Source organism: Oncorhynchus kisutch, linkage group LG19 (genome assembly GCF_002021735.2).
Source record: "Oncorhynchus kisutch isolate 150728-3 linkage group LG19, Okis_V2, whole genome shotgun sequence".
Taxonomy (NCBI): domain Eukaryota; kingdom Metazoa; phylum Chordata; class Actinopteri; order Salmoniformes; family Salmonidae; genus Oncorhynchus; species Oncorhynchus kisutch.
The window spans coordinates 10,424,124-10,450,643 of NC_034192.2; the positions used below are offsets into that span (position 1 = coordinate 10,424,124).

Below are 26,520 nucleotides of genomic sequence, written 5' to 3' on the forward strand. Positions count from 1 at the left end.
CTACAAGGATGCACTTTCATGCTAGGTTTAGGGTCTCATATTGAAGGTTATTGAGACCCCAACTGTTGTATAGAACAGTCTTAAAATGATCTACCTAAGTTGGTTTAGATACAAGCATCATGAAACCTCAAACACAAATTAATTTGACGTGGTAAACATTTTTTTTTTTCTACCTAACTTGCTTACCACTTTTTCCATGTGGTTTCTTCCTTCAAACTCCATGAAATTATGGACTCTTCCTAAATATTTGGTCAAATTATGAATTTTGTGTATAAACAAAGCTCAATTTACTGCTTTGGTTCAACTTATACCACTCTCCCCTACCTATTCTGCACAGTTTCCATAATGATGAGGCACCACAATAGGATTTTAATACTTACAGTATATTTAAACACAAAAGGTCACATCATAAAAACAGTTGTTGTGTTTGTTATTAAGATAAGGTCCTTAATGTGAAATAACAACAGTAAAGTATATTTAAGAAATATACCGCTAACCACTAGGTCATCTTAGGGACATCTTAACCACCTGCCATCTTAGGGACAAGTAGGTAGAGGTTTTCACAGTGTTACACACATTATAAATACAAGTACAGTATGTACCCTACTATAAATGGGGCAGTGTGGTAACTTAAATTTGACATTTGATTATGCCATTAAAATTGTGAATCCTATGCACCTAAAGTTATTGTTCAAAAGCAATGGTCAACATTGAGAGATATTGTGATTCAAATTTCTTGACATCACAGCTCATCACAGTAGTTCATAGTTCAGTTCAAGGGTCCTGTCTAATAGTAGTCAGGAAAACACACAGCTCTTAGTCAAGGAAGTCAACGTCAACTCAGGTCAACAGTCCATTGGGAAGGAGGCATGAATGCTACATTTGACTGAACGCAGGTAGTTAGGTACTGTAGGTAAGTAGGTAGTGATAACACGTTATCTGGTAAAACTAGACGAAGTGATTTATAAAATGTGCATTTCCAAACAATAATTCACTGGCAGAGGTGGTGAGCTGGTTAAATGTTTTACAATGTGTACTGTAGAATAAAATATGATTGGTGGAGTGATCAAAAGACATGATTGAGTCAATAGTGTGTCGAACAGTTCTGGATCCCAAAGCTATTCGATCACATGACCATTTTTTGCCTATCCGAATCCGGTCTAAGGTACTACATCTCTGTGGTTGAGGCATCACTACAGACACCCTGGTTCAAATCCAGGCTGTATCATGACTAGCAGTGATTGGGAGTCCCGTAGGGCGGCGCACAATTGGTCATCTGGGTTTGGCCGGTGTAGGCCGGCATTGTAAATAAGAATTTGTTCTTAGCGGACCTGCCTAGTTAAATAAAAAAAATAGCAACTATTTTACAATCAAAATATTAGATATGGCTTTAAGATACGAAGCCTGCGAAATGCGCTATTGCGAGTGCATAGGGTAGCAGGGCTACAACTGCAACAAACATTACATTTACTTTTAGATGAATACATGGCTACTAGCAGTGGGTATTATATTTAGTATTAGTGATCTAGCTAATGTGTTTTGAGTTTTTACTTTATCATGTGGTGTATAAGCCCCAAAATACATTTGTCTATGATATTAGTGCACATAACGATATAGGCAAATTCATCTCTATTGAACAAAAAATATCCGAAAATTCTGGAAACCTATTTTAACAAAATATAACAACTCACAATTCATAAATATATCAACTCGCAATTCATGACAATCACTGGATTAGGTTGCACATCAAAATACTGTATCTGGAATCACGCTTTCCTGCTTGGACGTTAGATAGAACAACTTTTTTCTTGAATAGCCTACCATCTCAGTAGTTATGGTCCATCTTGGGTTAGTTATAAAAATCTTTGGTTTGACTTTACTCCCATAAAAACTCTGGATGGATATGTGGTTTGTGGCTAATGAGGCAATACAAATGTGAAGTGACTAAAATATGACTCAAATTAAAGTGCATTCAGTTGACTAAAATGGCTCTGTTTTTGTCATTTTAACAATGATTAAATCATTATTCAAATCACAAAAATGTGACTAAGATTGAATAATATTTTAGTCAAAATGCCAGACTAGAATGAATCTAAAAAAGAGTGCCAAAATGAACACTGAAGCAGATCTGTCGTGGGGAGGGGCTGGGCGTGTGGGGGCTGGTGGAGCAGTGGGAAGGGGGGGGGGGGATGTTCCAGTATTGGCTTTGGAAGTTGAGAACAGAACGAGCGAACCCGGAGAGGTGACAGTCTCTCTCCCTGGGTCCGTCACTGTCCAGGGGTAGGGGCAGGCTCATGCAATTCCTCAGGGAACCATCACTGCAAAAAGAAAAACACACAAGGCCATTAGCCTTTATTCATACTGTATGACATACATCCAAATCTACAAGTAGACTCCATCCATCCATAATATAACCCAGTAGTAGAAACTCCATGTCTCTCACCTGGTTATGTCTGCTGGTGCTCCTCTCCGGGTCTGTCTGTACACGCTCCCAGCCACATCCCCAGCCACCCCAGCTAGCCAACGCATATCTGCAGGCACCTCTGGGATCCACTCCACAAACCTGGAGTACAGGAGAGGGACAAGAAGAGTCAATGTACTGTGATGTACCAACAGTGGTGGATTGACTTGTCTATTTTGTTACAATGTCCACTAGGTGGCGGCCCTGTGCAGGACATTCAAATTGATTGGGTTTAGTAAGAAACCTCAACCTATTAAATTGTATTTGTCACATGCTTCCAACAATGCAGAGATAAAAAAGACAAATAATAAAAAAAGAATAACACAAGGAATAAATACACAATGAGTAACGATAACTTGGCAAAATACACAGGGTACCAGTACCGAGTTGATGTGCAGGGGTACGAGGTAATTGAGGTAGATATGTACATATAGGTAGTGATAAAATGACTAGACAACGGGATAGATTAAACGGTAACAGCAGCCTATGTGATAAATCAAAAGAGATTAGTACGAAAAGGGTCAATGCAGATATTCCAGGTAGCTATTGATTAATTATTTAACTATTTAGCAGTCTTATAGCTTAGGGGGGGAAGCTGAACGGTCAATGTCTTGGGTGGCTGGAGTCTCACAATTTTTAGGGCCTTCCTCTGACACCGCCTGGTATAGAGGTCCCGGATGGCAAGGAGTTCGGACCCAGTGATGTACTGGGCCGTACACATTACCCTCTGTAACACATTGTGGTCAGATGCCAATCAGCTACCATACCAAGCGGTGATGAAACCAGTCAAGATGCTTTCAAAGGAGCAGCTTTAGAATTGTTTGAGGAATCTATTCAGGCTCCTGAGGGGGAAGACGCATCATGTCCTCTTCACGACTGTGTTGGTGTGATGTGGACCATGATCATTCCTTAGTGATGTGGACACCGAGGAACTCGAAGCTCTCGACCTGCTCCACTTCAGCCCCGTTGATGTGGATGGGGGCATGCTCAGCACTCCCCTTCCTGTAGTCCACAATCAGCTGTTTTGTCTTGCTGACGTTGAGGGAGAGGTTGTTGTCCTGGCACCACACTGCCAGGTCTCTGGCCTCCTCCCTATAGGCTATCTCATTGTCATCGGTGATCAGGTCTGCTACCACCGTCGTATCGTTGGCAAACTTAATGATGGTGTTGGAGTCGTGCGCTGCCAGTCGTGGGTGAACAGGGAGTACACTAGGGGACTAAGCACGCACCCCTCAGGGGCCCCAGTGTTGAGGGCCAGCGTGGCGGATGTGTTGTTGCCTAACCTCACCACCTGGAATGGCCAGGCAGGAAGTCCAGGATCCAGTTACAGAGGGAGGTGTTCAATCCCAGGGTCCTTAGTTTAGTGATGAGCTTGGAGGGCACTACGGTGTTGAACGCTGAGCTGTAGTCAATGAACAGCATTCTCACGTAAGTGTTCCTTTTGTCCAGGTGGGAAAGGGCAGTGTGGATTGTAATAGAGATTGCGTAAACTGTGGATCTTTTGGGGAGTTATGTGAATTGGAGTGGGTCTAGGGTGTCTGGGATGATGGTGTTTATGTAAGCCATGACTTTCAAAACATTTTATGGCTACAGATGTGAGTGCTGCGATAGTCATTTAGACAGGTTACCTTGGCGTCCTTTGTCACAGGGATTATGGTGGTCTGCTTGAAACATATAGGCATTACAGATTGGATCAGGGAGAGGTTGAAAATGTCAGTGAAGACGCTTACCAGCTGGTCAGCGCATGCTCCGAGTATGCATCCTGGTCATCCGTCTGGCCTTGTGAATGTTAACCTGTTTATAGGTCTTTCTCACATTGGCAACAAGAGCGTGATCTCACATTCAACCGGAACAGCTGGCACTCTCATGCATGGTTCAGTGTTGCTAGCCTCAAAGTGAGCATAGAAGGTATTTAGCTCGTCTGGTAGGCTCGCATCACTGGACAGCTTGCGCATGGGTTTCCCTTTGTAATCCATGATTGTTTGCAAGCCCAACCACATGCAACGAGCTTCTGAGCCAGAGTAGTAAGATTAGATTTTGTTCCTGTATTGACGCTTTTTCTGTTTGATGGAGGGAGTATCGGGATTTCTTATAAGCATCCACATTAGTGTCCTGCTCCTTGAAAGCGGCAGTTCTAGCCTTTAGGCCAGTGAGGATGTTGCCTACAATCCATGGCAACAATAAATATGTATGTGCGGTCAATTTGGGGACGACGGCGTCGATGCACTTATTATTGAAGCTGGTGACTGATGTTGTTAAACTCCTCAATGCCATCGGATGAATCCTGGTACATATCCCAGTCTGTGCTAGCTAAACAGTGCTGTCCGCGTCATCAGACCACTTCCATATTTTGCCCGTCACTGGTACTTCCTGTTTGAGTTTTTGCTTGTAAGCAGGAATCAGGAGGATAGAGTTATGGTCAGAATTGCCAAATGGAGGTCGAGGGAGAACTTTGTATGCATCTCTGTGTGTGGAGTAAAGGTGATCTAGAGTTTTTTGGACAGGTGACATGCTGGTAGAAATGAGGTGAAACAGATTTCCTGCATTAAAGTCACCAGCCACGAGGAGCATTTTCTTGTTTGCTTATAGCCCTATACAGCTCGTTGAGTGTGGTCTTAGTGTCGCATCGGTAAATAGTATGGTCTACAGCTTATCATGAGCTATTCCAACTCAGGAAAGCAGAACCTAGAGACTTTCTTAATATTAGCGATCGCACACCAGCTGTTGTTAACAAAGAGACACACACACCACCTCCCCTGAGCTTCTCAGACGCCACCGTTCTGTCCAAATACATTTATATTTACCATGTCCTTGTTCTGCCACAACTGAGAAATATAGGATATTACAGTTCTTCAGATCACATTGATAGGATAGTCTCGAACAGAGCTCATTCCGTTTATTTTCCAGTGATTGCACGTTCGCCAACAGAACAGAGGGTAGATATTTGGTTGCTGTGGTGGGCTAATGAGGTTGCTGTATGCTAAAGGATAGTTATGCTAAAGGATATTTCTGGGCTTTTTAAAATCTGATTTGTTTGCATTACTGTTGTCATTGGTTGCTGTTTGAGCTACTGTGACTGCATTGAGTTCATTGAGTGCTTGATAGTTTGTGGTAGGTAGCACTAGTAGTGGTATAGGATGTAGACTTACCTCTTGCCCACTGAGTAGGCTGATACCACAGGTAGTGTGCAGGGCAGGAGCATGTAGGAGGCCACTCTGACCGGCAGCATCTCGGACACCTGAGCATACAGACCAGGCTTCTGCTGGCACGCCTCACAAAACACTACAGTCATAGAGACACAATATGTCACACTTCGCTTAAACGGGCACAGCCTCAGATGACTTTCAGATACACAGAACAACCATACAGTTTAAGAGTAAAGTTCCTCCAATTCGTCCCATTCTGCCATGGGGCGTAGAGACAATGTTGTAGTTTTCAACCAAGTTTGCTACAATTCTACACATTTTGCCATGGGGCGGAGAGAAGATTTAGCAGTTTTTAATATGATATCTGAGTGACTAACAAAAGCATTGGGTGCTCCCCGATCTGTAATTCAACAATGATCATGATTACTGTAAGTTTAGATAGTTGGCTAAATTAGAATTTATCAATCCCCCCCCCAAAATGCTGACATGGGCTAATTGAGTGACGGAGTAGCTAAGTTTCCATCCAATTTGCGACAGATTTTCATGTGAATATGATAAAATCTACATAAAACAATATGCACATTTTCCCACCAGAGATGTGTTTTCATCAAACTGACTTTTTGCGGATAAAAGGCTGGTTGTGATGAGTTATTGCCTGCCATGTCTGCATCTATGAAATTGTACTGGCATTTCATGTTGTTTTCATCAGCCTGGTGGTGACCTTTTTTAATGCTTCAGGTAATTCAACTGCATTAAATGGTTGATGGAAACCTGCTTAGTGACTGACATATCAAGAGAAAAAACGCTGATGCACAACCATCTTACGAAATTGCACCTTGTGTATTCTACTATACGAACTCTCAAGAGTAAGTTGAGACCGACTGAGTAAAAAAATATCATTATATATATATATATATATATATATACAAAAACTTGGAAATTGATACGTAAGGCCTACAAAAGGGCGCGGGACGCCAGTTGCCAATCCCTGGTCTAGGTTGACCCATTTACCTTTTTTGATTTGGGTTGGCAGGTTTTCAACAATCTGCTCATCCAACCACCAGTGTTGCTTCCTCAGGAGGCGGAGCCGCCAGAACATCCAGTTCTTTGTTGTTTCCATGGCGATGGGCTTGCAGCAGGCGGCTTCTGATAGGTTGGGGTTGGGGCCGGCAGTCGGACACTCCAGCTTCAGCAAGTCTGACATCATAAACAGTACATTCATCATCTTTATAATACAGCATAGACAAGTTGTTTGTTTAGCAACAAAACCGACGCATGGCAACTATGGGGCAAAACAGACAAGGTTGGCTTAGGTTGTTGACAACATGTAAACTATATTTTGACTCAATGTTTATTGAAACCATAGATACAATTGCACAATGAGCATTTGTTGTCACTTAAATACATTGTTAAAGTTGTTGGTTAGCTAGCTAGCCATATTAGCATTGACATGAAATCAGTCTAAACACCTCAAAACAAGACCTGGTAATCAAGATAAAACTAGCTGAAACAAGCCACCTACGAGTCCCCACACGGCAGCTTCTTGTCATTGTTGCTAGCTATCTGACTGTTCAGAATCATAACAAAGCACGGCTTCCGCCACCATCGATGCGCGCACATTTTCGTGACCTTGTCAGCCAACCCGTCTGTCTATACAAATATTACACCATAAATAAGCGTTGGTTTACTCCATACTTCATGTTGAACCCTGTACAATTGACATCACATTAGCTTATGATCTTAGCACAGCCCACTACTACTGTCAAAGGCAACCTAGTTATACTCACGGTTCTCCTCAAGAAAGCGAAGGGCGTCCTTGTAGCCACTCTGACATATCTCTGCCATGACCTGTCCAAGAAAACACATAGATCATACCTATTGAGGTAAGGGATCATATGCAAGAGGTAGATTGAATAGATATACTGCTCATATAAAAGAGACACAAGATACCCATAAGACAGAGATTTTGTTAATCATTTAACAACCGATACAGTTGAAGTCGGAAGTTTACATACACTTAGGTTGGAGTCATTACAACTAGTTTTTCAACCACTCCACAAATGTCTTGTTAACAAACTATAGTTTTGGTAAGTTGGTTAGGACTTCTACTTTGTGCATGACACAAGTAATTTTTTCAACAATTGTTTACAGATTATTTCACTGTATCACAATTCCAGTGGGTCAGAAGATTACATACACTAAGTTGACTGTGCCTTTAAACAGCTTGGAAAATTCCAGAAAATTATGTCATGGCTTTAGAAGCTTCTGTTAGGCTAATTGACATAATTTCAAATCAAATCAAAGTTTATACAACAGGTGTAGACCTTACAGTGAAATGCTTACTTACAGGCTCTAACCAATGGTGTTTAAAAAAAGGTCTGTATGTATGTATGTATGTATGTATGTATGTATGTATGTATGTATGTACAGTGCTTTGCGAAAGTATTCGGCCCCCTTGAACTTTGACCTTTTGCCACATTTCAGGCTTCATAAAGATATAAAACTGTATTTTTTTGTGAAGAATCAACAACAAGTGGGACACAATCATGAAGTGGAACGACATTTATTGGATATTTCAAACTTTTTTAACAAATCAAAAACTGAAAAATTGGGCGTGCAAAATTATTCAGCCCCCTTAAGTTAATTGTAGCGCCACCTTTTGCTGCGATTACAGCTGTAAGTCACTTGGGGTATGTCTCTATCAGTTTTGCACATCGAAAGACTGGATTTTTTTCCCATTCCTCCTTGCAAAACAGCTCGAGCTCAGTGAGGTTGGATGGAGAGCATTTGTGAACAGCAGTTTTCAGTTCTTTCCACAGATTCTCGATTGGATTCAGGTCTGGACTTTGACTTGGCCATTCTAACACCTGGATATGTTTATTTTTTAACCATTCCATTGTAGATTTTGCTTTATGTTTTGGATCATTGTCTTGTTGGAAGACAAATCTCCGTCCCAGTCTCAGGTCTTTTGCAGACTCCATCAGGTTTTCTTCCAGAATGGTCCTGTATTTGGCTCCATCCATCTTCCCATCAATTTTAACCATCTTCCCTGTCCCTGCTGAAGAAAAGCAGGCCCAAACCATGATGCTGCCACCACCATGTTTGACAGTGGGGATGTTGTGTTCAGGGTGATGAGCTGTGTTGCTTTTACGCCGAACATAACGTTTTGCATTGTTGCCAAAAAGTTCAATTTTGGTTTCATCTGACCAGAGCACCTTCTTCCACATGTTTGGTGTGTCTCCCAGGTGGATTGTGGCAAACTTTAAACAACACTTTTTATGGATATCTTTAAGAAATGGCTTTCTTCTTGCCACTCTTCCATAAAGGCCAGATTTGTGCAATATACGACTGATTGTTGTCCTATGGACAGAGTCTCCCACCTCAGCTGTAGATCTCTGCAGTTCATCCAGAGTGATCATGGGCCTCTTGGCTGCATCTCTGATCAGTCTTCTCCTTGTATGAGCTGAAAGTTTAGAGGGACGGCCAGGTCTTGGTAGATTTGCAGTGGTCTGATACTCCTTCCATTTCAATATTATCGCTTGCACAGTGCTCCTTGGGATGTTTAAAGCTTGGGAAATCTTTTTGTATCCAAATCCGGCTTTAAACTTCTTCACAACAGTATCTCGGACCTGCCTGGTGTGTTCCTTGTTCTTCATGATGCTCTCTGCGCTTTTAACGGACCTCTGAGACTATCACAGTGCAGGTGCATTTATACGGAGACTTGATTACACACAGGTGGATTGCATTTATCATCATTAGTCATTTAGGTCAACATTGGATCATTCAGAGATCCTCACTGAACTTCTGGAGAGAGTTTGCTGCACTGAAAGTAAAGGGGCTGAATAATTTTGCACGCCCAATTTTTCAGTTTTTGATTTGTTAAAAAAGTTTGAAATATCCAATAAAAGTCGTTCCACTTCATGATTGTGTCCCACTTGTTGTTGATTCTTCACAAAAAAATACAGTTTTATATCTTTATGTTTGAAGCCTGAAATGTGCCAAAAGGTCGCAAAGTTCAAGGGGGCCGAATACTTTCGCAAGGCACTGTATGTATGTGTGTGTGTAGCGGAAGAAGCGGCACACCTAGTGCTCGAAGATCCGGAAGAGTTCCTTTGACCTTAATGACCAGAGTCTTCTCAGGAGTCCTGCGTCAAGTCCCACAAGCTCGTTTACACATGGTATAGGTGTAGCACAGGAGCCCCCCTCAAGACCTATAAGCCCTCATTGGGGTGGGTCAACACTACTCTTCCCCAAGTATAGTTCTCAAATAAAGAGTTCCCATCACATCCCGGCCCACGGTCCGAGGGTGACGGTTCAGAATGTTCCCATGCAAAACAATCAACCTGCGGATGTGCCCCAGTGGGGTGACTGCCACAGAGCTCCCCCCCCCCCCAGGGGACAGGTGGGTTCCCTTACTTCTGACAGAGAGCAGTGGCATGCGTGTGCAGTCTCCCCTTGGGTTCCACGCACCGTAGACCAGGGGTACAGACTACAATTCGCAGGGGTCCCCCAGCGTTTCATGTCCACTGCACAGGGGGAAGCTGCCCGAGTCCTTAGGGACGAGATACAGTCTCTGTTGGCCAAGGGAGCCATATGCGTGGTGCTGAGGGAGGAAGCTCACCTGGGCTTATTCAGACGGTATTTCTTGCACCCCCCCCCCCCACTTCAACAAGCATAGCACTTCAACAAGCATCTGAAAGTCTACAGATTTCGAATGACTGGTTGATCTGCGCGGACACTCGGCGGAGGCAGTGGAGCACACAGCCCTGCTGTTGTCATGCCTACTCACTAGGCTTCAGGATAAATCGTGCCAAAATCTTACTCTACCTGACCTAGCAGAAATATTTTAGCAATTGTCTCTGGACTGTATCCTGTTGAGCAGCCCTCACCGTGGAGACAGCAACAGCTTTTTGCCACTGCCTCTGTGTTTTGCCCAGCAACATCAGTCACGTAATGGATGTGTCTGAGGCTTCTTGGGCTCATGGTCTCCATGATTGTGGCAGTTCCGCTTGGTCTCCTCATGAGAGACTTCCAGCAATGGGTGACCTCACTTCACCAGGACCCGTTTCTCCATCGGCACAGGCGCATGCTTCTCTCTGCAAAGTATATATCGGCACTTCAATGCTGGAAAGACCCAACCCTATTGACGTGGGGCTGCCCTACTGGGAGAGTGTTCACGCATAAAGAAGTGACAATGGATGCATCACTACAGGGATGGGGGCAGTCCACAAAGGGCGTACGGTGAACAGCGTATGGTCAGACTCTATGAGTACAGCCCATATCAACTTTTTCAAGCTCTACACTGTGTTACTAGCCCTCAGGCACTTCTGTCCATTCTTACAGGGCCAAAATGTCCTGGTCAGGTCGGACAATATGTCTACGGTGGCATATATCAACTGCCAAGGAGGAACATTCTCAACTTCACTCTCTGGCGAGAGAGCTCTTGCTATGGAGCAGTGACCATCTGTCTGACAGTAATAGGCCATTCTGGAGTTGTGATCAACTGTTTGTTTGCTTCACCAACCCTGCTCGGGTTAGGGCTTTGCCCAAACAACGCGTCTCCCATTGGGTAATCACCAAGGCGTACAGTTGTTGGGGATTGCAGTCTCCCCTGGGTGTCCGGGCACATTCCACTATAGGAATTGCCACGTTATGGGCACTGTTCAGAGGCATCTCCGTCTTGGAGATTTGTGTGGTGGATAGTGAGGTTCTATCACCTGGACGTTACTGTGCCCTCCCTGGCACACACAGTCCTTGGTGCTGGAGCTGAGTAGGATGGATCAGGTACATGTACCAAAACAGGCTTCTCAGGAAACTGACTACTGGCAATCGGTGTGTTTTGCAAGTATCCCATAGTGAGATGTCGAACCGAGTCGACTGAAAGAAAACTTTGGGTTACCGTATTTAAGCCCAGTTCAGTGTAGGCGATGAGAGAGACATCTCACCAGATTGCCCCTCTTGCACGACTTGTGTAAGAGGTAGTTCTTAGAATGAGGAAACCAGAGCAGTACAGGGTGTTATATAGACATGCAAGGGATACACGTGCTTCTACACCTGCATTGCTTGCTGTTTGGGGTTTTAGGCTGGGTTTCTGTACAGCACTTTGAGATATCAGCTGATGTACGAAGGGCTATATAAATACATTTGATTTGATTTGATTTGATACACCCATAAAGCTCTGATTGGCCTGTTAGGCGTGATTGAATAAGGCTTCAACCAATGACCCGCCGAAGAAGGCGTGTCCCATAGTGAGATGTCTCCCTCAGGAAACCGGGGTTACATACCGTCACCCAAACATTTAATATTACATTCATAACCCATATATAAGACATTTACAATCAGGCATAAACAACCACGTCTAATGAATGGGACTAAAGAGGATCCTGATCCTCCATCCTACCTTTGGCAACAGGGCATACATAACGACTTCCTAACACATTCATAACCCATGAATAACGCATTGGTAAGCAGTCATAGCGGGCATCCACCACTCTGAGAACCTTAGGAGAACCCTTTTTGGTTCCAGGTCGAACTCTCTATGGAAAGGGTTCTACATGGAACCAAAAAAGGTTCTACTTGGAACTAAAAAGGGTTCTTCAAAGAGTCCTATGTGGACAGCCGAAGATCCCGTCTAGGTTCTAGATAGAAAAAAAGGTGCTAAGTGTGGACCTTGGGTTCTGGGGGGAACAGGGCCTTGCTGAGGCGGTACATGTTGCTCAGGTTCAACCGGATGGAGGTGTTGGTGAGACGAAGCTCGTGGAAGTTGAAGGAGGTGTCCCGTGGACAGATGTCACTTTCGCCCGAAAACGGAGAGATGCTGATGGTGTTCTTCAGCTCCGACTGAGGAAGGTTGTCACTTATTCCCCCATCCACGTAACGCTACAGAGAGAAGAGGGGGAGACAGGGAGGAGGAAGAGAGCGAGAAAGTGAGAATAATTGGGTGTTTTTGGACCCATGCACAAATTTAAACAAGTCTGTTTCACTATTTCCTTACATCAGGACCACAGCCTCTCCACAGAACAAGACCCCAGGCATACTGTGGTCAAGATGTCTCAGGGCTGACAGATATGACTGTTCTACATCTCTTATACTGTATAAAGGCTATCAACTTAGAATGAATGCCAGACAAATCTTCTCCAAGGGGTAAGACACATCAATATACAGTGGAGCAAAAAAGTCTTTAGTCAGCCACCAATTGTGCAAGTTCTCCCACTTAAAAAGATGAGAGGCCTGTAATTTTCATCATAGGCACACTTCAACTATGACAGACAAAATGAGAGAGAAAAAAAATCCAGAAAATCACATTGTAGGATTTTTAATGAATTTATTTGCAAATTATGGTGGAAAATAAGTATTTTGTCACCTACAAACATCCAAGATTTCTGGCTCTCACAGACCTGTAAGAGGCTCCTCTGTCCTCCACTCGTTACCTGTATTAATGGCACCTGTTTGAACTTGTTATCAGTATAAAAGACACCTGTCCACAACCTCAAACAGTCACACTCCAAACTCCACTATGGCCAAGACCAAAGAGCTGTCAAAGGACACCAGAAACACAATTGTAGACCTGCACCAGGCTGGGAAGACTGAATCTGCAATAGGTAAGCAGCTTGGTTTGAAGAAATCAACTGTGGGAGCAATTATTAGTAAATGGAAGACATACAAGACCACTGATAATCTTCCTCGATCTGGGGCTCCACGCAAGATCTCACCCCGTGGGGTGAAAATGATCACAAGAACGGTGAGCAAAAATTCCAGAACCACACCTAGTGAATGACCTGCAGAGAGCTGGGACCAAAGTAACAAAGCCTACCATCAGTAACACACTACGCCGCCAGGGACTCAAATCCTGCAGTGCCAGACATGTCCCCCTGCTAAAGCCAGTACATGTCCAGGCCCGTCTGAAGAGCATTTGCTAGTCAGATGAAACCAGATGAATGGTCAGATGAAACCAAAATAACTTTTTGGTAAAAACTCACCTCGTCGTGTTTGGAGGACAAAGAATGCTGAGTTGCATCCAAAGAACACCATACCTACTGTGAAGCATGGGGTGGAAAGATCATGCTTTGGGGCTGTTTTTCTGCAAAGGGACCAGGACGACTGATCCGTGTAAAGGAAAGAATGAATGGGGCCATGTATCGTGAGATTTTGAGTGAAAACCTTCTTTCATCAGCAAGGCCGTTGAAGATGAAACGTGGCTGGGTCTTTCAGCATGACAATGATCCCAAACACACCGCCCGGGCAACGAAGGAGTGGCTTCGTAAGAAGCATTTCAAGGTCCTGGAGTGGCCTAGCCAGTCTCCAGATCTCAACCCCATAGAAAATCTTTGGAGGGAGTTGAAAGTCCGTGTTGCCCAGCAACAGCCCCAAAACATCACTGCTCTAGAGGAGATCTGCATGGAGGATTGGGCCAAAATACCAGCAACAGTGTGTGAAAACCTTGTGAAGACTTACAGAAAACGTTTGACCTCTGTCATTGCCAACAAAGGGTATATAACAAAGTATTGAGAAACTTTTGTTATTGACCAAATACTTATTTTCCACCATAATTTGCAAATAAATTCATACAATGTGATTTTCTGGATTTTTTTTTCTCATTTTGTCTGTCATAGTTGAAGTGTACCTATGATGAAAATTACAGGCCTCTCATCTTTTTAAGTGGGAGAACTTGCACAATTGGTGGCTGACTAAATATTTTTTTGCCCCACTGTAGCTGTTACAGCATCCCCCTTCCAAGGGCACTATCTCACTGTTTTGTGTAAGTATTTGTTCATTCGCTTTCTGGAGCCACGCTGTCTGAATTTCACCCATCCTCACTCTTTCTTCCCCTCACCTAAGATATCAATATCTCCTCCAGCTCATGGCTTCAGCCAATCAGACAGTAGCCATGTGTCTCAACCCTGTGTCCGCTCTAGCCATGCAGTCTCTCCAGGCCCTGATTGGCTAGCCAGCCTGACCCACACTCTCCAAGGGAGTAAATATTGCCCTGTAACTAAGCTGTGTTATTCCAGTCTGGAGTGCGGGTGAACAGATGTGCATTCGATTTGTGACTACAAAGTAAGTTGATGTCGCTGTTGTCATTGTAGTATGTGCTAGAATAGCACTATTCCATGTAGTTCTCATTCCTGTTATTATGTTACTACTGATAATGTATGCAAAGAGTCCTTGCTCTTGTGTGTTGCTGTGAAATAGGATACTATTTGTATAATATACAGTCCTTGTCATCATTCTTACTGTGCTATTGCCACGCTCGTCATTAATCTGGTGTTACTATGTAATGCATGGTTATTAAGTCATTATTAGATACAGTCCTTGTTGTTCTATACCATATCTCATTCTATCGTACTCTGAACATATCTATTCAGGACAGTGTATTTGTCTCCTGTATAGCATATTTACTCCCTCTCTATTTCAGTCCATTACAGAACCATACCCATGTACATCTTCTCCTGTGTATGATTAAAGTTCGTGTGCGTGTTGATTCTGGGCTGTTTTATTCCCTCTAACCGGGGGAGGTGTCAGTGAGTCACGAACCAGTAAAATATGTAGAGGGTCGCTCTCTTTCAACAGCCCTGTGCCCGAGACCGAAATAGATATAGCACATAGGCCACTTAAGCACTGACAGAGACCGCTAGGTATTTTGAGAAGAGAGGAAGTAAATAATAGTATTTGGAAAATCTATTATAAATATCTTCTGCAAAAAAACAACAACAAAAAACGTGCCACTTAACCCAACTCGGTTACCACTGAAATCTAATGTATACGATACGACATATTCAAGGAAACATTTTCCTTGTGGGCATATTAGGCATGGCGTGTCAGCACAAGATTTCCCCTAAACCAGCTTCTCCACACTGCCAAATCATGACCAAACAGACCGACAGTACTATTTGGAGAATGAATCAACTTTGCCAGTCTTATGTAATTACACGATGCAGCTCCATTTCAAGTACAGATTTGTGCATAATTAAAAATGTTCTTGTGTAAAACACTTAGGACATCTAAGGGGAAAAAAGGATATCAGTGCCAGTTCCAAAGCCAGATTAAGACTCAATTTGGCAGTGAGGTTGGCAAAAACATTGGGTTGTTAGTTGACCTGAAATGCACATAGATCCTTTTTTCTGGATCTTAGTAGAATTTGGACCCATTTTGAGTCCCACATATAATCGTGTTCTCTCTACTCCCACCATTTAAAAAGGGGAAACCGAGTTCGTTTCTAGTAGTCTCTCCTCCTCCAGTCTTCTTCTGTGGACTTTACATGGCGGTTAGCAGCCAACCTGGCTACGCAGACGCTCATTGACGCGCGCAGGAAGTTTAGATTAAATGGTTGAACAACATGTGTACAATTATTTTGCAACGCATGCAATGAGGGGCGGTGTGGTCAGCATATTAGACAGGTCTGTGTGTTAATGTGCTCTGTCACAATGTAGACTTGGCTCTGAGCCAGTTCTTCCCCTGAGTCAGAATGGTACGAGAGAGAAAGAGAATACTTTGATAGATCATTGTTACATGGTAGTTGATGTTTTGGAGGACTGTGCTCCTATGTCCTAGTGACTCAGTTTAGAATGGAGACACCCTGGACTTCCTGGTCCCAATCTGCTGAGGCCAGAAACCAGTCTGGAAGTATATAATACACCACTGGTCTGCCAAGGGAAATGGTTCATGGGCTGATTAGCTCCTAGAGTAAGGTAGACTGACACATGAACAAGTACCAGAGTGTATGCACAGACCGACAGACAGAGATAAACACAAACAGAAAAACACAACATTACGCTACACTTGAACCTAGCCACCTTATGACTATGACCTGAGCAATAAAGGCATTAGAGACGAGACCATAATAAACCCAGTCTAACATCTGCTGCTTTTTCTTAGAAAACAAGGAAACAGTGTTCAAAGAAACGTAAGAAAGCAGTTGAGGCATTAGGGCCTTGGGCACTTACCACTCCTTGGAAGGATGGAGGGATCAGGCCACAGTATATGGGGATGAAACAGCTACACAGCAGTGCCTGTAGACACATCAGAGAGAGAGAGATGTTACACAGTCCAACCCAGTTTACATTACATACAACTCATGTAAACAGTCAATGGCAAGGCCAGTAGGTGAAAGGACAAATATGTATGGGATATGTATGGGATATGGAAAAACTCAAGTGCTCAGGGGTGTTCAGGGCCCATATTCACAATGTGCTTCATAGTAGGAGCGCTGATCTACGATCAGGTCCCAACTCCAATCCATTATGATTTAAGTGGCAAAACTGATCCTAGATCAGTACTCCTACTCGGATAAGTTTTGTGAATAGCAGCCCAGGTGGGTTGAGTGGGGACACTGACCTGGATGAGCTCCTCCTTGGACTTGAACTCGGACACGATGACGTTTTGTCCATCAGACACGCGAGTGAGTGACACACACAGCCTCCCGGAGGCGAGTGTGTGCGCGTCGGCGGGCAGGTCACGCTCCAGGCCCGACCTGATGATCTTGACCGGGTTGAAGGAGGGGTGGAGGGGACCCAGGTTACGCTTCCGGGCCTCCTTGACTGTCTCGATCACATCCTCACAGCACTTAGCTAGAGGAGGGGAGAGATGGAGAGACAGTGTGTTAGTTGTGTTTGGGCCTTCCGTTGGGAGGAATTGGATGTTTTTTATTCAAAGGAAGATTGATTCTCAAGGGAACTAAACAGTGATCTGTAGCTCACAAAACATTTCTCCACTGGTTTAACTTATTTACTGCTCTGCACCTGTACTGAGCTAGTTGTGTGTTCATCTTATCTACACTTGGATGGAATGGATCTGAAGACTGTTATACACAGTGTTCTAGTAAAGAAAATCTATTGGTGATAAGAAAATACTGAGGTAGTCTAATAGTTCATCAAATGGCTACCAAGACTATCTGCAGTGACTGACTTTTTTTGCACTGACTCTCTTGCACTGGCTCTATGCACACTCACTGGACTCACCCCATACACTCACACATACTACAGCGACAATCACACACACACTTTCACACGCTGCTGCTACTCTATTTATTATCTATTATGATTGCCTAGTCACTTGTACCCCTACCTACTTGTACATTTTACCTAAATCATCTCAACTACCTCGTACCCCAGCACATTGACTCGGTACCGGTACTCCTTTTATACGCCTCGTATATTTTGTGTTCCAGTTTCCTTTTTTTTCATGTGCAAATGTTCTTACTTAAGCCCTTCACAGTAAAGTTGACACCTGTTGTATTTGGTACATGGGGCATAGAGAATATTTTGCAGCTGTGAAGCAAATTTCCTGTAATAAAAAAAATGTCATGGCTTATGACATATTCATATACTATCTGGGGGGCCCAACCCAAATTAATATATGTCAAACAGTCCCTCAGCCAGCCAAATCACCAGTTGAGATCTTTATCAGCCTCTCTCCCCTCAGAAAACACAGTCATCACAGGAGGTTGGTGGCACCTTATTTGGGGAGAATGGGCTTATGGTAATGGCTGGAGCGGAATCAGTGGAACGGTATCAAATACATCAAACACATGGTTTCCAGCCATTATTATGAGCCGTCCTCCCCTCAGCAGCCTCCACTGACGGTCATAAATCAACAGCTGTTCAACGTGGATTCTTCAACGGCAAAACCATTTTGGTGCATCTTTTATTGGAAGCGTTGTTAATGGTAATGTTATCTGTCTTAGTTGGCAGGCTAACGCTACCACACATTCATGGGCGTTACCAAGCACATATTGTGTAGACCTTATGCATATTTTTATTTTTTTGTAGCTTTAAAAAAAAATCAAATCAAATCAAATTTTATTGGTCACATACACGTTTAGCAGATGTTATTGTGGGTGTTTCGAAATGCTTTTGTTCCTAACGCCAACAGTGCAGTAATGTATAACAACTCACAAAGATACACAGAAATCTAAAAGTAAAAGAATGGAATTAAGAAATTGATAAACATTAGGAGGAGCAATGTCAGTGTCATTGACTAAAATACAGTAGAATACAATATATACATATGAAATGGTTCCATTATTAAAGTGACCAGTGATTCTATGTCTATGTACATAGGGCAGCAGCCTCTAAGGTGCAGTGTTGAGTAACCTGGTGGTCGGCCGGCTAATGATGGCTATTTAACAGTCTGATGGCCTTGAGATAGAAGTTGTTTTTCAGGCTCTTTGATGCACCTTTACTGACCTCGCCTTCTGGATGATAGCGCCCTCGATGATCTTTTGGGCTTCATGTGACATCGGGTGCTGTAGGTGTCCTGGAGGGAAGGCCGTGTGCCCCCTGGTGATGTGTTGGGCAGACTGCACCACCCTCTGGAGAGCCCTGCGGTTGCGGGCAGTGCAGTTGCCGTACCACACAGTGATAGAGGTCAACCGGATGCTCTCAATTGTGCATCTGTAAAAGTATGATGTTTTTAGGGGCCAAGCCAAATTTCTTCAGCTTCCTGAGGTTGAAGAGGCACTGTTGCACCTTCTTCACCACACTGTCTGTGTGGGTGGACCATTTCAGATTGTCAGTGATGTGTACGCCGAGGAACGTGAAGCTTTTCACCTTCTCCACTGCGGCTCCGTCGATAAGAATAGGGGCTTGCTCCCTCTGTTGTCTCCTGAAGTCCACGATCAGCTCCTTCATTTTGTTGACGTTGAGGGAGAGGTTATTATCCTGGCACCACTCCACCAGGGCCCTCAGCCTACATGGAGGAGGTGTCTCGCCATTGTTGGTAATCAGGTCTACTACTGTTGTGTCGTCTGCAAACTTGAGGATTGAGTTGGATGCTTGAGTGGCCATGCAGTCATGGGTGAACAGGGAGTACAGAAGGGGACTGAGAATGCACCATTGTGGGGCCCCTGTGTTGAAGAGCAGAGAAGTGGAGGTGTTGTTTCCTACCTTTGCCACCTGGGGGCGGCCGGTCAGGAAGTCCAGGACCCAGTTACAGAGGGCGGGGTTCAGACCCAGGGCCCCAAGCTTAATGATGAACTTGTAGGGTACTATGGTGTTGAAGGCTGAGCTATAGTCAATGAACAGCATTCTTACATAGGTATTCCTCTTGTCCAGATGGGATATGGCAGTGTGCAGTGCGATAGCGACTGCATCATCTGTGGATCTGTTGGGGTGGTATGCAAATTAAAGTGGGTCTAGGGTGTCAGGTAAGGTGGAGGTTTATATGATCTTAACTAGACATCACTTCGTGATGACAGGGTTAAAGTAATTTATTTTAGTTACCTTTGCTTTCTTGGGTACAGGAACAATGGTGGACATCTGTGGACAGCAGACTGGGATAGGGAGAGATTGAATATGTCCGTAAACATTACAGCCAGCTGGTCTGTGCATGCTCTGAGGACGCGGCTAGGGATACCGACTGGGCCAGCAGCCATGCGAGGGTTAACATGCTTAAATGTCTTATTCACATTGGCCACGGAGAATGAGAGACCACAGTCGGTGGAACTGTGTTATCCTCAAAGAGAGCAAAAAAGGTGTTCAGCTTGCCCAGGAGCAAGACGTCAGTGTCTGCGACGTGGCTGGTTTTCCCTTTGTAATCCGTGATTGTCTGTAGACCCTGCCACATGTCTCATGTCTGAGCCATTTAATTGAGAATCATATAATTGAGAATACATCTCTGTACTGACGTTTTGCCTTTTTGATTGCCTTACGGAGGAAGTAACTAGACTGTTTGTATTCTAACATATTCCCAGTCACCTTGCTGTAGTTAAATGCGGTGGTTCTCTGTTTCCGTTTTGCGCGAATGCTTCCATCTATCCACGGTTTTTGGTTTGGGTAGGTTTTAATATTCACAGTGATAACAACATCCCCTAAACACTTCCTGATGAACTCAGTCACTGTGTCTGTGCATATGTCAATGTAATTCTCAGAGGCAACCCGAAACATATCCCAGTCCATGTGATCAAAACAATCTTGAAGCATGGATTCCGATTGGTCAGACCAGCGTTGAATAGACTTTAGCACGGGTACTTCCTGTTTGAGTTTCTGCCTATAGGAAGGGATGAGCAGAATGGAGTCATGATCTGATTAGCCAAAGGGAGGGCGGGGGAGGGCCTTGTAGCCATTCCGGAAGGAAGAGTAACAATGGTTGAGAGTTTTTGAAGTGCAAGGACTTCAGGCAATGTGTTGATAGAACTTTGGTAGCGTTTTCCTCAAATTTGCTTTGTTAAAACTTCTTAAGGAAGTTTTTTTTCCAATTTTAGCCTAAATGACATACCCAAATCTGCCTGCAGCTCAGGCCCTAAACCAAGGATATGTATATTCTTGGTACCATTTGAAAGGACACAGTTTTAAGTTTGTGGAAATGTGAATTGAATGTAGGAGAATAACACAATAGATATGGTAGAAGAAAATACAAAGAAAAAAAACACTTTCTTTTCTACCACCATCTTTGAAATGCAACAGAAAGGTCCATGTTCCAGCCATCACTGGTTGTAATTCCAATGGTGTCCACAAGATGGCAGCAGTGTATGTGCAAAGTTTCAGACGGATAACTTGAAGCATGAGCGAACTCCATGACATTTAGTGTGGAGTCACCCAGGTACATTTGGGCAAATCGTGAAGTATACATTTGCATTCATATTACATTTTTTCGGATACTCCCATAAAGCCCAGCTCATTGGCTATCTAGCTAGCTTTGACCCCGATTGGTGCTTATTTGACAAAGTTTGAGTCGTTCATGTGAAGACCGCCCGCGTCATCGGCGTACCATGAAGGCGTCGCTCGCTGACCAAATATGGTGTTCTATAGGATATACTACACCCCTAATGATATAGTGTTACGGGAATTTTTATCAATAATGACTAATTATGTATACATTTCAATCAGGACTGACTAATCAGAATACTATTATGTTACTGTATATGTACTAATCAGAATACTATTATGTTACTGTATATGTATGAATTTTCTTTCTTAATCCCAGTACTGAATATAATGTGTGTAAATATAATCAAGGATTAGAACAATGACTGTCTGTTCCTTGGTAGAAATGAATGAACTAAATCTTCAGACTGGCTAGAATGCTTATCTACACCGGAAGACCTTGGCTCAGACATAAATTATATTAAATTGGTAGGGAGACGATGTGGGAAGGCTTGAGATACTGCCTTTGTACCAGGGTGGGAGAAGAGATGGGTTGGTACTGGAACTAATGACGTCATTTTCAGTTTATAACCTGTGGTAACCTGTATTGTGTTCAGTACTCTTGTGAATAAACTCTGCTGATTGACTTTAAGACTGGGCTCTGTCCATTATTATAGAATAAGGGTCTTACAAATCCTTATGAATTGACAGAGTGTTTCATTTTAATTGGGTATTAAAACAGAGCAATTTAATTCCTGTAACATATAGTGAAGTCTCGTTATGTTCTAGGATCTCTGAGGAATACATACGAACACAATTTGACTGGTTGAAACAATGTTTAGGGTGAAATTTTCACTGATTCCTTTCTTTGCAAATTGAACAAGTGGAAATATGAAAAAGGATTTTATCTAACAAAATTACACTTCATCTTATCTCTGGGACCCTTTGGATGATAAATCAGAGCAAGATTTCAGAATGTAAGTACACATTTCACCTTCAGAGGTGAATTTATCAAACCTATTGCGGTGACAATAGTGTTTTCTTGTCAGGAGCTCTCCTCAAACAATAGCATGGCATTTTTGGGCAGTAATAGCTACTGTAAATTGGACAGTGCAGTTATATTAACAAGAATTGAAGCTTTCAGATGATATAAGACACTTATATGTACCGACATTTGTTTCTCTAAAATCTGTGATGATGACACAAGGCACTGCATGATTTACAAGTCCAGTGTAGCTCCTTGAGGGCCGTCGTGGTATTGGCTTGAGGGGGAATATACACGGCTATGACTATAACTGAAGAGAATTCTCTTGGGAGGTAATACGGTCTACGTTTGATTTGTGAGCTATTCTAGGTCGGGTGAATAAAAGGACTTGAGTTCCTGTATGTTATCACAATCACACCATGAGTGGTAAATCGTGAAACATACACCCCCACCTTTCTTTTTCCCAGAGAGTTCTTTATTCCTGTCTGCGCAATATACTGAGAACCCAGCTGGCTATATGGATGGGGACAGTATATCCGGAGAGAGCCATGATTCTGTGAAACAGAGTATGTTTACAGTCCCTGATGTCTCTCTGGAAGGAGTTCCTCGCCCTGAGCTCATCTACTTTATTGTCCAGGAACTGAATATTATACTCGGAAGCGGTGGATGGTGTGCACACTTCCTGAGTCGGACTAGAAGCCCACTCCGAATAACTCTTCTCCACCGGCTGCGTCTTGGAGCAGCCTCTGGGATAAGTTCATTTGCCCTGGGGGGTACGAACAAAGGATCTATTATTATGGGAAAGTCGTAATTTGGGAAAGTCGTACCCTTACCTACATATACAAATTACCACGACTAACCTGTACCCCCGCACATTGACTCAGTATCGGTACCCTCTGTATATAGCCTCTGTATTGTTATTTTATTGTGTTACTTTTTATTATATATTTTACTTCAGTTTATTTAGTATAATTTAGAAAAATTATTGAACTGCATTATTGGTTATGGGCTTGTAAGTAAGCCTTTCATGGTAAGGTCTACACCGGTTGTATACGACGCTGTGACAAATAAAATGTTATTTGATTCTGGTCGTAATGCTGGTGAGTTACCGCCACTCTGATATCAAAAAGTTAGTTCTGGCTGTATGTAATAACACAAAAAACGTTCTGGGCTAATAATGTAAGAAATAACACACAACAAACAAAGAAGAAGAGCTGCCAGCGTCATCTATTTTACTTCGGGAATGATGTTCAAACCCCTGCTCATATGAAACCTCTCTCCTGGACGAATCAATTGATCCACACCAGTCACTTTCCTCCACCCTCACCTACCACAGGTACTTTTGGCTGGCTGAGTTAGCGTTTTATAGCCTATGCAAGCACAACACTATTTTGAATATCTAGTTTATTCAATTGTTATAGCCTACTGACTCACTTTTGAAAGAAATCCTGAATATGTTGCCAAGCAATTGTGGTCCCAATAAGGGCCCCTGTTTATAGTGTTTTAGGCCATCCAGGGCCAAAAATACTAGACATTTACATAATTGTATTTCACTTTACAGGAATCTCTGTGATACAACCTCTCCCCGGATTACACAAAACTAAGTACTATTACTCACCTCAGCGGAGTACCTGACCAGAGCTCCCCTTTGCATGCACATAAAAACATCTATAGATATCTGTACATCCCCTGAACTGTGACATGAACTCAGGCTACCTGTCTTTCCCTTGCCTGTTTGCTCTGTATTCGTAGTGCCTGTATAACATTGACATTGAGTAAAGCTGAAACAGTTCAAATGGGCTGTGGGCCTGTGTTGGGTACAGCTACATGTTCAACACAGCTCAACTGTCATGACCTGTTTAATTGACACCTCCCCACTAGATGGGGTGATGTACTTGTCGGTGATATAAAAGTTGGCGTTGATGGGGTCACAATAGTGCATTGCCTGTCAAGTCTCCTCGCTGCTGATTGGTCAGCTCAGTGGAGCCACATTCTTATCTGGTCGAGGCTGGAGAAGGGGAGGTGTAGTTGAGTGAGCTTGAGGCTTTTACGGTCTGTGCCTGTCAGCTTGTAACATGATGAGAGAGAGAGTGAGAAAGGGCCTGGAAGATATCTGGAAGATATTTTGTGAATAGGTCTAAAACCGTAAATGTATTTGCAGAGTTTTTTTGGCCACCGAGCCTAGACACAAACATTCATGAACACGTGAAAAAAGTTCTCTACATCAAATAATGTAACTTTTCTCCATAAAATTGCTGCAGAAAGATTTGACACAATTGTACATTTTGGAGAGGTTTTTGATGCCTGGGTATGAACAAAAGAACATTCAGTCAGATTGGTATAAGATATCAGCATAATTTTTCCAGGCACATGTTGACAAGATGTTGGGGAATCACTGGAGGGTGACCAGCTGAGTATATTTGACTAGTCACCTTAGTGTACAGCTCAATGAACAAACCAGGCGTTTTGTTATATTTCAGTCTTCTGTGATATAGTGTATATAAAGTGTAATATTGGGATGCAATCTCAAAATGGGATACATTTCAACTCCATAATCATACATGGTACAGGTCAATTCTTCAATTTAAGCCCATAACCATGTGTGATGTGTATACTCTTGTCACAAAGTAGATTTGTTTAAGACTACCAGGAAACGCTCTGTGCGGACCCCTGTTTAAGCCCACAGTGGTAAAAGGTTCATGACCCCTATATTGACTGTTCACTCTATAAGTCAAATAAATAAATGTATTGGTCACATACACGTGTTTAGCAGATGTTATTGCGGTTGTAGCGAAATGTCTCCCTCTATTACTCTTTCTTTCAATCTCTCACCCTCTTTAACACGCTCTCATTTAAACATGATACAACTGGGACAGGTATGGACTGATTCCAAGAAACCTTGCAGGCTACTCCTTAGTCTCTTGACTATAAGGTTCTAGGGTTCAAAATTAAGAGAGGGAAAAAGGCCAGGTATCGCACAGACAATCAGCTAAGAACTACTCTCTAAGTCAGTTCTATGTGATGCAAGGTTATATTTGCTCTTAATCGTGATTGCGTGTGTGTCCCAAGTCAGCGAGATCCATCAGTACCATTGGGAGGCCCCTGATCCAAAGGACCAATAGGTCAATAGTCCTATAACTGACCCAGATGACATTTATCAATGGTGTGACATGATCAATGAGTGGAAGGCTACCATATTTATACACAGGCATGTATTTTGGCTCAAATTATACATAATTTGCAGTTTTTAACATGAGAAAAGTGTAGCCTTTTAAAAAATTCTAAATTCAACCTATCTATTACATAGGAGCAAAGTTTCCAGCATTGTTAAAGTAATTTCACCCCATGTCTCAAGACCACAAGTTATTATTCTTTAAAGTGAATTTGACTGCTAATCTGAAGTTGCCCTAAACACATGAAAGAGAGGACTGACTACTCCTTGTGCGTAAAAGTCTCCATCCAGGCAATCAACTGATGACAGGGACCGGTGAAATCAAGGGGCCAGTGTAGGGTACTGTAGCCTACCTATGGATGCCTGGCTGGCGAGCATCGAGGCGGAGAGGGATCCAGCTGAAGCTCCGTAAATCTTGGTGGCACCTTTGATGAGGTAGGGCGCTTGTTCCAACAGGCAGCTGGCCACTCCGATGTGATAGATCCCCAGGAACCCGCAGCCGGCGAACGACAGATTCCATTCCTTTGTTAGGTCGAACATCCCGGGAGGACAGTCTTTAACGAGGACCTACACGTTTGGGTAAATGCGCTCGTTATGATCTATCCAAAATGTTAACTTTTTTGACAAGTTCCCTTCAGTGTTGGTTGAATGTCAACAACAGCTCCGAAAGATATTGGAATAGAGGACGGCTCCTAACTGGCGTACACTAGCCAGTTTACTCCTCTTGTGCAATGTGCGAAGAGACGGAGAGTCATCTACTGAGAATCGCCGGAGCGCTGAACTACCCGGTTCTAGAAGAGGGCAGGTCTGGCCAATCTGCATTTTTATTTTTTATTTTATTTATTTTACCTTTATTTAACCAGGCAAGTCAGTTAAGAACAAATTCTTATTTTCAATGACGGCCTAGGAACAGTGGGTTAACTGCCTGTTCAGGGGCAGAACGGCAGATTTGTACCTTGTCAGCTCGGGGGTTTGAACTTGCAACCTTCCGGTTACTAGTCCAACGCTCTAACCACTAGGCTACCCTGCCGCCCCGCATAAGGAGACAGTCTTATTTTAGGTGGAGCCACGCCCCACACTCTGCATTGGAAATAAATGAGAGAGATGCATTCGATTAATATCTATTATATCATAATATGTACATTTGTTTAACCTGCCTGCTATTACTATGACAA

At 43.2% G+C, this 26,520-nt stretch overlaps 1 protein-coding gene across 1 annotated transcript; it reads right to left on the minus strand.

Moving 5' to 3' along the window:
* Nucleotides 1-364: 364 nt before the first annotated feature.
* Nucleotides 365-26,179, minus strand: LOC109887443 (patatin-like phospholipase domain-containing protein 2). The gene is made up of 9 exons (XM_031798149.1): nt 25,699-26,179; nt 16,942-17,174; nt 16,551-16,616; nt 12,277-12,486; nt 7,395-7,455; nt 6,619-6,804; nt 5,611-5,743; nt 2,444-2,563; nt 365-2,318 (listed from the first exon to the last, which is right to left on the minus strand). The coding sequence occupies exons 1-9, from the start codon at nt 25,883-25,885 to the stop codon at nt 2,093-2,095; spliced, it is 1,422 nt and encodes a 473-aa protein (XP_031654009.1). The 5' UTR covers nt 25,886-26,179; the 3' UTR covers nt 365-2,092.
* Nucleotides 26,180-26,520: the final 341 nt, after the last annotated feature.

Excerpts from the sequence above, each read along its gene's own strand:
- LOC109887443 (XM_031798149.1), bottom strand. The coding sequence starts at position 25,885 with ATGTTCGACCTAACAAAGGAATGGAATCTGTCGTTCGCCGGCTGCGGG. Across the intron at positions 16,617-16,941 it reads CCAAGGAGGAGCTCATCCAG|GCACTGCTGTGTAGCTGTTT; the intron begins GTCAGTGTCCCC and ends ATGTGTCTACAG. Across the intron at positions 6,805-7,394 it reads TCGCTTTCTTGAGGAGAACC|ACTTGCTGAAGCTGGAGTGT; the intron begins GTGAGTATAACT and ends TTATGATGTCAG.